This window comes from Dama dama, chromosome 1 (genome assembly GCF_033118175.1).
Source record: "Dama dama isolate Ldn47 chromosome 1, ASM3311817v1, whole genome shotgun sequence".
NCBI lineage: Eukaryota > Metazoa > Chordata > Mammalia > Artiodactyla > Cervidae > Dama > Dama dama.
In genome coordinates, this window is record NC_083681.1 from 76,227,650 (window position 1) to 76,238,354 (window position 10,705).

Genomic DNA, 10,705 nt, shown 5'->3' on the forward strand with positions numbered 1-10,705 from the left:
TTAGCCATACCACATAGATGGAGAATGAAAGGAATGTGACTGTGTTCATTCTAGTAGGTCTTACACAGAACCCCCAAATGCAAAGAGTAGTGTTTGTGGTGTTTTTGGTCTTGTACATGGTAACCCTCTCAGGCAACCTGCTCATTGTGGTCACCATCACCACCAGCCAGGCTCTGAACTCCCCCATGTACTTCTTCCTGACCCACCTTTCCTTGATAGACACAATTTACTCTTCTTCTTCGGGTCCTAAGTTGATTGTGGACTCCCTTAATGAGATCAAGACAATCTCCTTTAATGGGTGTATGGCTCAAGTCTACGCAGAACACATTTTTGGTGCTGCTGAGATCATCCTGCTGACAGAGATGGCCTATGACCGCTACGTGGCCATCTGCAGACCTCTGCACTACACGGCCATCGTGAACCGCAAGCTGTGCCTCCTCCTGCTGGGGGTGGCCTGGACCGGAGGATTTCTCCACGAGGCGTTCAGATCCTCTTTACAGTCTGGCTGCCCTTCTGTGGCCCCAATGTCATAGACCACTTCATGTGCGACTTGTACCCTTTGTTGAAACTTGTCTGCGTGGACACCCACATCCTTGGTCTCTTTGTTGCTGCCAACAGTGGGTTCATCTGCCTGTTAAACCTCCTCCTCCTGTTGGTCTCCTATGTGGTCATCTTGCGCTCCCTAAGGGCTCACAGTTTGGAGGGGAGACGCAGAGCTCTTTCTACATGTGTCTCTCACATCACTGTAGTTGTTTTGTCTTTTGTGCCCTGCGTGTTTGTATATCTTCGCCCAGTCACCACTCTGCCCATTGATAAAGCTGTTGCTGTCTTTTACACTATGGTGGCCCCTATGTTAAATCCTTTAATCTATACTCTCAGAAATGCTGAGGTTAAACGTGCTATGAAGAAACTCTGGAGAAAGAAAGTGACTGCAGATGGTGATTAAAGAGATTCACTGAGCTTTATAGATAGAAGTAAAACAGGTAATCTCATCCAATCCTCTTGATCTATAGATGAATACATTGACTCTAAAAGGGACTGAATAATAACTGCAGATAGCCCTGAATGACGGAATAACCTGGCATGCTGCAGTCCATGAAGTTGCAAAGTATTGGACTTAGGGACTGAACAACAACTTAAGCACATACCTTGTTTAGACTGGAATCCAGGTTTACTTTCTCCCATCCCAGACTCTCCTCATCACAACTTAATGCTTTTTAATCAATATTTATCTTTTATATGATTATCTCAAATGTCTTCAGAAGCTACAAGCTAAGAACCTAGAATATTGGATTGGTATTCAAATTGTCTTATGTAACATGGAGATGGTGGTTACTACCGATTATTGAAAATAAAATGTTAAAAATATTCATTTGTTTTGAACTCAATATAAATTCTTTTGTGGAATTTTCTTGTTCATTGAATCTTTGTTGTGCAGTGAAAAGAAATAGTGTTTCTCAAATGCTTATAAAGCTGGCATTGTGTTTGTTATTTTACATATGGTATCAGTTGAAGTCCAGCCAGGAGACAGACCACAGTGCAGTTTGAATAGAAAGACTTCACATACAATAAATGATTGTATCAGGGTATTAACTACAAAGAGCTTCCTTGGTGGCTGGGTGGTAAAAATTCTCTTCCCAGTGCAAGAGACATGGATTCGACTCCTGGGTTGGGAAGATCCCGGGAGAAGGAAATGAAAACCTGCTCCAGTACACTTGCTTGGAAATCCCATTGTCAGAGTGGCCTGGTGGACTACAATCCATGGAGTTGCAAGAGAGTCAGATATGACTTAGTGACTAAATGAAAACAGCTATTAATTATAACAGGGTGTAATGAGCTCTCTAAAGAAGGACCTGGGGCTGAGAGATGAACTTGCAAGGAAGTAACATATTTAGAATGTTGGGATTCTAGTCTTATGGAGAAGGTGTAGTTGTTGCCCATTGGATGGTGGAAAAATTTAACTGGATTGCCTTGGGCAAGAAATAATTCACGATGGCTGAAGAGAGGCTGGCAGGCATGAAATGTTTCTGGGGCTGGCGAGATGGAGCTTTTCACTGCAGTGCTGGTTGGCTGGGGCTCATGAACAAGGAACTATGACCTTGAGTGGCGAGCAGAAAAACCCATTTTGGGTGTAGTTGGAGCCAGGTTGGCAGAAAACACAACCCACTCCTGTATTCTTGCCTGGATAATTCCATGGACAGAGGAATTCGTGGGCTACAGCCCACGGGATTGCAGAAAAGTCAGATAACACTGACCAACTAGCCGGGTGATCACTGATCTCATTAATCCTTTCAGTAAAGATGCACAGACAGAGATGAGCAATCACTTGCAGGCGGTTATTTTAGAACAGATTTAAGCATCTTTGTTATTTAAACTTTTAGCTCTGTTACAGAATAAAAAAAAATGAAAAGAGAATTTATCAGAATCTGTTGCATGCAGCTGAAGCTGCTCAATGCAACTAAATAGAATGTGAAAGTTTTAAAGGTATGAAAACAACTAATGGGAACTAGAATAAAATTTTGGGAATTTGAACAAAATCTGTACTTTAATTAATAATATTGTATCACATGTTAATTTCCTGTTTTTTTTTTTTTTTTACAGCATAGTATTTCTCAGAATTGGATCAAAAGTTTCAAGCTTCATTAATTTTTTTAATCACTAAGATAATACACTTTCTAGGCTTTTAGTAGTAATAATAGATGGCAGAATAAATGAAACTATTATCAAAATTTTTAGTGAATTATTCTGTTAGAAATATTTTCTAATTTTCCTTCTTATGGATTCTTAGATGGGCTTCCTAGATGGCTCATCAGTAAATTATCCACCTGCAATGCAGGAGACCCAGGTTCGATCCCTGGGTCAGGAAGATGTCCTGGAGAAGTAAATGGCAACTCATTTCAGCATTCTTGCCTAGGAAATCCCATGAACAGAGAAGCCTGGTGGGGTATAGTCCATGGAGTCACAAAAGACTCGGACACGACTTACAGACTATACAACAACAACAACAACGACTCCTTAGATCCCCCCGTCATTTAAAGGTGAACATTCAATTTCCAGAAACGTGGGGTTTTAAAAGAAACTTTGATATTAATTTCTCGTGTAAATGCTTTCTTTTCTGCAATCACTCCCTGTGCTTTCTCAGTCTTTTAAGTTTCCTGAGGCTTTCAATGGTTAAGTCAAAGATCTGTTGGTGAATGTCACATTGCACTTGCAGTTATGTGGGTTATTGTCAAATATCTTTTAATATTGATTTCTAGCATAATTCAACACTGATAAGAGAACAGACTCAGTATGATTTCAATTCTTTTATACCATGAAATTCTTGCACCTTGTTTTATGCCCCTGGATATGTTCCAGTGTCTTCTGGTTTATAGTCTATGGGAACTTGAATAGAATTTGTATTTCACTGTTGTGTGAAAATTGTATAAATCCTTATTATATTGAATTGGTTAATAGTGCTTTTCAGGTCTACTTTGTCCTACTTTTCTGCCTATTAATTCTATTATTCTTTGAGAGTTTGATGTTGAAACTCCAAATAAAAATCTAAATTTATCTGTTTAAAAATAATTGTAATATATAGTGGAACTATATGTAATTTTGCTCTGTATTTTCTAAGTCTCTTGTAAATGTGCTATCACACTTTCATAATTAAAAAAAAGATAAAGACTAACTCTACCAAATGTTGTTGAGGATGTGAATTAACTGAACTTTTATACATTGCTTTAATGTATACATAAAATGAAAATTGATACAGGCACAGAAATCTTTTAACTCTGAATTGTCATGGATCAGTAAGTATGTGTGCGTGCTAAGTTGTTTCAGTCGTGTATGACTCTTTGCTACCCTATGGGCGGTAGCCCACGAGGCTCTTCTGTCCATCAAATTGTCCAGGCAAGAATGCTGAAGTGAGTTGCCATTTCCTTCTCCAGGGGATTTTCCTGACCCAGGGATCAAACCCATGTCTCTTACATCTCCTGCGTTGTGGGTGGGTTCTTTACCAGTAATGCCACCTGGGAAGAAGTGTAACACTCTTCAAAGTATAAATGGAGGGTCTAGTCTTCATCGTCAAAAAGCTTATAGAGTCAGAGTTTGGCACCAGGATAGGGGCAAGGATATGTAGAGAAGGCGAAGCTTTGGAAAGATTTGAAGTAGATAGTATCCAGGGACAAAACCGGAAATGATATCCAAAGTGAATGGAATTTCAACATGGCAGAAAGGCAAAATCATACATAAGTCAACAAGATAGACACCAGACACCAAGCCACACAAGATACTTCAGAGCAGTGGGAAAAAACTAGAACTTGGAGAATTTTATGGGGCAGAACTCTGTGGTGTTTTCCTACTCATTCTATAATTGTAAGGAAATTAATAATAATCCCAGTTGGTACAGGGACAAGGTCAGTGAAACTGGTGTTACTGGTTATAAACCTTCATGTAGATCCCCACTGAGCATGATCACATGGGCCCGGGGGTTAGTTAAGCAGCCTTAATAAACGGTGTCAATGGACGCGAGTGTGAGCAGACTCCGGGAGGCGGTGGAGGGCGGAGGAGACCGGTGTGCTGCGTCCATGGGATGCGAAGAGCTGGACCCAGCTTAGCGGCTGAGCAACAGTAACGACAGCCACGCTGCGCTTCGTTGCTTCTGTTTAAAACACTTCATTGCCTATGTTGAACGTCTTTTCTTCGTAATTCCATTTCTTATTTCACAGGGAAATTTTAATTCTCATGAAAAATATAGAAAGCTGTTACTTTATCAGATACATCTCATCTCCCTTTGCATCTAAGCATCCATGTTCCTCAGGCCATCCTGTTTCCATCATCAACTCATTTCTGCATGTTTTTTGTACTTTGTCATATTGCTAATCATTGCCATCAACAGTCAGAGATAATGTCATTCATGTTCATGATTTTTATGAACGGTTTGGATTAATGAAGATAAAAGTCACAAACACTGGTATTCTAAGTATAGACATTATATTATACAACAATTTAATCATAATTTTCTTCTAACATTTTAAAATGAAAATAAATTTTTATATGTGAAGGTACATGTATAATATTTATTTTTTCATTAACCTAACTTGGAGGCACACATTTCTACAAATCCTTATAGTTCTCATAAGAACTGTACCTTTGAATTAAGTTTTGAGATTGAAAGTATGAATCCTCCAACTTTATTTTTCACTTTTCAGATTTTTTTTTTTTTGATTATTTGGGATTTCTTGCAATTCCATATGAAACTTCTCTACAATTTCACACAAATTTTAGTATTCGCATTTCCATTTTTGCATAAAGTGGCTTTTGATAAAGATTGCATTAAATATGCACTCTAGGGGATATTGTTATCTTAATTGTATTAAGTCTACAAGGCTATGAATACAGGGTACGTTTGTATTTACCTGTGCTTAGTCACTTCATTCGTGTCTGACTCTATGCAGCCCCGTAGACTGTAGCCCACCAGGCTCCTTTGTCCAGGGGATTCTCCAGGCAAGAATACTGGAGTGGGTGGCCATTTCCTCCCCCAGGGAATTTTCCTGACCCAGGTATCAAAGCTGTGTCTCCTGAGTCTCCTGCATTGCAGGCAGATTCTTTACCCACTGAGTCACCCTATGTCTTCTTGAATTTCTTTTAGTGATTTTTTTAGTTTTTAGTGTACAATTCTTCCCCCACTTTGGCAAATTTATTCCTAAGTATTTTATAGTTTCTGATGGTACTGTCAACATACTTATTTTCTTAATTTTGTTTTTAGACTATTAATTCCTAGTATATCAAAATATAGCTTATTTTGTATTAAAGCTTACAGTTTCTTCGTGTGTGTGAGGATCCCTCAGATTTTTTTTTTCTTCATAATAAGATCATGTCATTTGTTAGTATAGTTTTATTTCTTCCTTTCCAATTTGTATGCCCTTTATTTCTATTTCTAGTCTAGTTTTTCTGACATTAATCTTCAGGAAAATATTAAATAGAAGTGATGAAAGGGAGAATGTTCTGATTTTATGAGGTAAGCTTTCAGCTTTTTACCATTAAGTATGAGTCTTAGTTATGGGTCAAACCTTCCAGATATGTCCAGGACTGGAAAAGGTCAGTTTTCATGCCAATCCCAAAGAAAGACAATGTCAAAGAATGCTCAGACTACCGTATAGTTGCACTCATCTCATATGCTGGCAAAGTAATGCTCAAAATTCTCCAAGCCAGGCTTCAGCTGTACATGAACCTTGAACTTCCAGATGTTAAAGCTGGATTTAGAAAAGGCACAGGAACCAGAGATGAAAATGCCAACATCTGCTGGATCATTGAAAAAACACGAGAGTTCCAGAAAAACATCTACTTCTGCTTTATCAACTATGCCAAAGCCTTTGTGTGAATCACAACAAACTGTGGAAAATTCTTAAAAAGATAGGAACACCAGACCACCTGACCAGTTTCCTGAGAAATCTGTATTCAGGTCAAGAAGCAACAGTTAGAACTGGACATGAAACAATAGACTGGTTCCAAATAGGAAAAGGAGTACATCAAGGCTGCATATTGTCGCCCTGCTTATTTAACTTATATGCAGAATACATCTTGAGAAACACTTGGTTGGAGGAAGCTCAAGCTGGAATCAAGATTGCCAGGAGAAATATCAGTAACCTCAGATATGCAGATGACACCATCCTTAAGGCAGAAAGTGAAGAAGAACTAAAAGAGCCTCTTTATGAAAGTGAAAGAGGAGAGTGAAAAAGTTGGCTTAAAGCTTAACATTCAGAAAACTAAGATCATGGCATCCGTTACCATCACTTCATGGCAAATAGATGGGGAAACAGTGGAAATAGTGGCTGACTTTATTTTTCTGGGCTCCAAAATCACTACAGATGATGATTGCAGCCATGAAGTTAAAAGATGTTTACTCCTTGGAAGAAAAGTTATGACCAACCTAGACAGCATATTAAGAAGCATAGACATTACTTTGCCAACAAAGGTCTGTCTAGTCAAGGCTATGGTTTTTCCAGTGGTCATGTTTGGATGTGAGAGTTGGACTATAAAGAAAGCTGAGCACCGAAGAATTGATCCTTTTGTACTGTGGTGTTGGAGAAGACTCTTGAGAGTCCCTTGAGAGTTGCAAGGAGATCCAACCAGTCCATCCTAAAGGAGATTAATCCTGGGTGTTCATTGGAAGGACTGATGCTGAAGCTGAAACTCCAATACTTTGGCCACCTGATGCATAGAGCTGACTCATTTGAAAAGACCATAATGCTGGGAAAGATTGAAGGCGGGAGGAGAAGGGGACAACAGAAGATGAGATGGCTGGATAGCATCACCGACTCGATGGACATGAGCTTGAGTAAACTCCGGGAGCTGCTGATGGACAGGGAAGCCTGGCCTGCTGCAGTCCATGGGGTCGCAAAGAGTCGGACATGACTGAGTGATCAAAATGTAGCTACATAATCTGTTTATCTCAAATGTCATCAGAAGCAAAAAGGTAAGAATCTAGAATATAAAATTGCTATTAAATTGTCTTATTATGTAACACTGAGATCTTGGTTACTGCTTATTATTGAAAATAGTATGTTTAATATTTATTTATTTTGGACTCAATATAGATTCTTTTATGGAATTTTCCTGATTATTGCATCTTGGTTGTACAGTTAAAAGAAATATTGTTTCTCATTGCCCCTAGGGCTGGCACTCTTCTTGGTATTTTCCATATTGTATCAGTCAGGGTCCAGCCTGGAGACAGTCCACAGTGCAATTTGGACAGAAAAAGTTCACATGCAATTATTAATTATAGCAGGGTATTATCTATAAAAGGGTAATAAGGTCTTCCCTGGTGGTTTAATGGTTAAAAATCTGCCATGTGATTCAGGGGACATTGATTGATCCCTGGTGCAGGAAGATCCCACATGCCATGGAGCACCTCAGCCCACGTGCCACACTTACTGAGCCTGTGCTCTTGAACCTGGGAATCACAACTACTGAGCCCACTGCAACTACTGAAGCCTGCGCGCCCTAGAGCCTGTGCTCCACCACAAGAGAAGCCACTGCAATGAGAAGCCTGTGTACTGCAGCAGAGAGCAGCCCCAGCTGGCTGCAAGAAGAGAAAGCCCATGTGCAGCACCAGAGGCCAAGCACAGCCAAAATACTTAAATAAATCTATTTTTAAAGGGAGGGAGGTAATGAGTTCTACAAAGAAGGACTTCCACTGAGAGATGAGTATCCAAAGGAATACATTTATTTTTAATTTTTTTTTAGGAACACATTTAGAATGTGAGCATCCTCCCCAAACTTGGGATTCCAGTCTCATGGAGAGGGTGTAGCTGCTGTCCATTGAATGGTGGAAAAGTTTGACTGGGTTGCCTTGGTCCAGAACTATTTCTTGATTGCTGAAGAGGTTGGCAGGCATGAAATGTCTCTGGAACTGGCAAGACAGGAGCCTTCCACTGCAGTGGTGGTTGACTGGAGGTCATGAACAAGGAATTCAGGCCTTGAGGGGCAAGTAGGAAAAACCCATTTTGGGTGCAGGTGGAGAAAGGCTGGCAGAAAACACCCCTCTGATAGCACAGATGGTAAAGAATCTGTCTACAATGCAGGAGACCCAGGTTTGATCCCCGGGTGGGGAAGATCCCCTGGAGAAGGAAATGGTAACCCACTCCAGTATTCTTGCCTGGAGAATTCTATGGGCAGAGGAGCCTGGTGGGCTACAGTCCATGGGGTCACAAAGAGTTGGGCACAACTGAGTGACTAACACACACACACGGTACATCTAGACTGAGGTGGAAGATTGATGACTGGGGTGCCTGTGCAGTTGATTGGAATCTCCTGTAGACGGGCCACTGCGACCCAACGGGAAAGTGTCCGTGGACGTGTCAGTAAAGGCGGGAGGAAGCACCAGTGGGTGCCATCCCTCCTGTCTCCTGCGATTGTAACACACACAGTGTTGAAAGCTACAGAGCCAGAACAAGATGAAAAAGAAACATACTTAATCCAGAAGGAGATGTCTCTTTGAACACTTCTCCTGATCAAGCTTAACATCATGTCAGGTCAAGGACAGCAAGAAATGCTTACAGGATCCATTTTCATTAATATGGAGTGGGCAATAATGGGTTTATGTGTAGCTCCGAGGCAATTAATTGATAACTGGCATAAGAATTTTATCCTTAATTCTTTGAACCCATTTTCTATACATTGATGCTCAAATATATGGTATAATATGACCAAGCCTTAAGTTAAAGTCAGAACTGAGATATATACTGGGATATGACTCTTTATCCTACATACTTTTTGCTTATTATACAGCTTTAAGTAAGACTTCCCTTTTTTGTTGGTAATAATTTTTTTATTGTAAAACTTAAAAATAAGCAAGCATCTAATTTGTTGGAAGATTGTGTATAACTACATTTTTATAATTTCATATAATTTCACTATTGGTTATGCTCTGGTACCTCATTAATCCTTCACTGAAGAACACAGGCAGAGATGAACAATCACTTGGAGGTGGTATATTAGAATGGATTTAAGCCTCTTTGTTATTTAAATTTTTAACTCTGAATTTTCATGGCTCAGTAAGTATGCTGTTGCGTGGTTGTTTCCTCCCTAATTCCCGTCTGACTCTTCTGTGACCCCGTGGACTGCAGCCCTCCAGTCTCCTCTGTCCATGGGATTTCCCAGGCAAGAATACTGGAGTCGGTTGCCATGCCCTCCTCCTGGGGAATCTTCCCAACCGAAGGATGGAACCCACTCAGATTCTTTACCACTGAGCCATATGGAAAGCCCTTCTATTTACCTAGGTCTTCTTTAACTTCTTTTAGTGATGTTTTCAGTTTTTAGTGTACAGTTTATCCACCACTTTGGTAAAATTTCTTCATAAGCATTTTATTCTTTCTGATAGTTCTGCCTACATAACTATTTAAAAAATTTTTTTAAATTGTTAATTCCTACTATATTGAAATATAGCAAGTTTTGTATTGATTCTAATAGTTTTCTTGTGTGTGTGGATTATTTAGATTTTTTTCTACATAAGATAATGTCATTCGTTAGTATAGTTTTACTTCTTCCTTTCCAATTTGTATACCTTTTATTTCTATTTCTAGTCTAATTTTTCTGAAATTACTCTTCAGGAAAATATTAAATAGAAGTGATGAAAGTGAACATGTTCTGATTTTATGAGGTGAGCGTTCAACCTTTCACCATTAAGTATGTCTTCATTATACGAGAAACCTCGGCATATATTTGTTGCTGACATAGAGCATGTCAGCCTTCAGGAGCACTTTGTCCCAGGTCTTACTGTGAACTGTCACCTATCTGGTCATGTGATTGTTTTCAGAAGGCCATTCCACAATGTTATTCACCAAGTTTCTATTAAGTTCTTTTGTCTATAATTTGCAAATATTTCTTTGACTCTCTCTCTTCATGTTAGATGGGTTTCCCTGGATGCAAATCCTGAGATGGGATTTTATGGAAGGAGAAGGGATTTAATGAAGCTATTGTGGTAGGAGAATAAAGGATGTAGTCTAAACTAGATTCTGAATTCAGCCTGTAGTCACAAGAGCTCTAGAGTTTAATTTTATGGATCCTACACTCTGAGAAGGCAGGACCTAAATCTGTTTTTATTAGTCACTGAAGACCCAACAAATGTCCATTTGTCTGATTCATTATTTGAGCTCAAAAATATTTACTGATAAATGAATGAAGGACAGAGGAATAATGGAAAACATTTATTATGAAATTG

At 39.4% G+C, this 10,705-nt stretch overlaps 1 protein-coding gene across 1 annotated transcript; it reads left to right on the forward strand.

Annotated features, from left to right (window-relative positions):
• The first annotated feature begins 5 nt into the window (after window positions 1-5).
• Window positions 6-946, forward strand: LOC133055230 (olfactory receptor 4C12-like). The gene is given in 2 exon segments (XM_061140652.1): window positions 6-477; window positions 480-946. Coding segments are annotated over 2 exon segments (927 nt in total). The 5' UTR covers window positions 6-17.
• The last annotated feature ends 9,759 nt before the right edge of the window (window positions 947-10,705 follow it).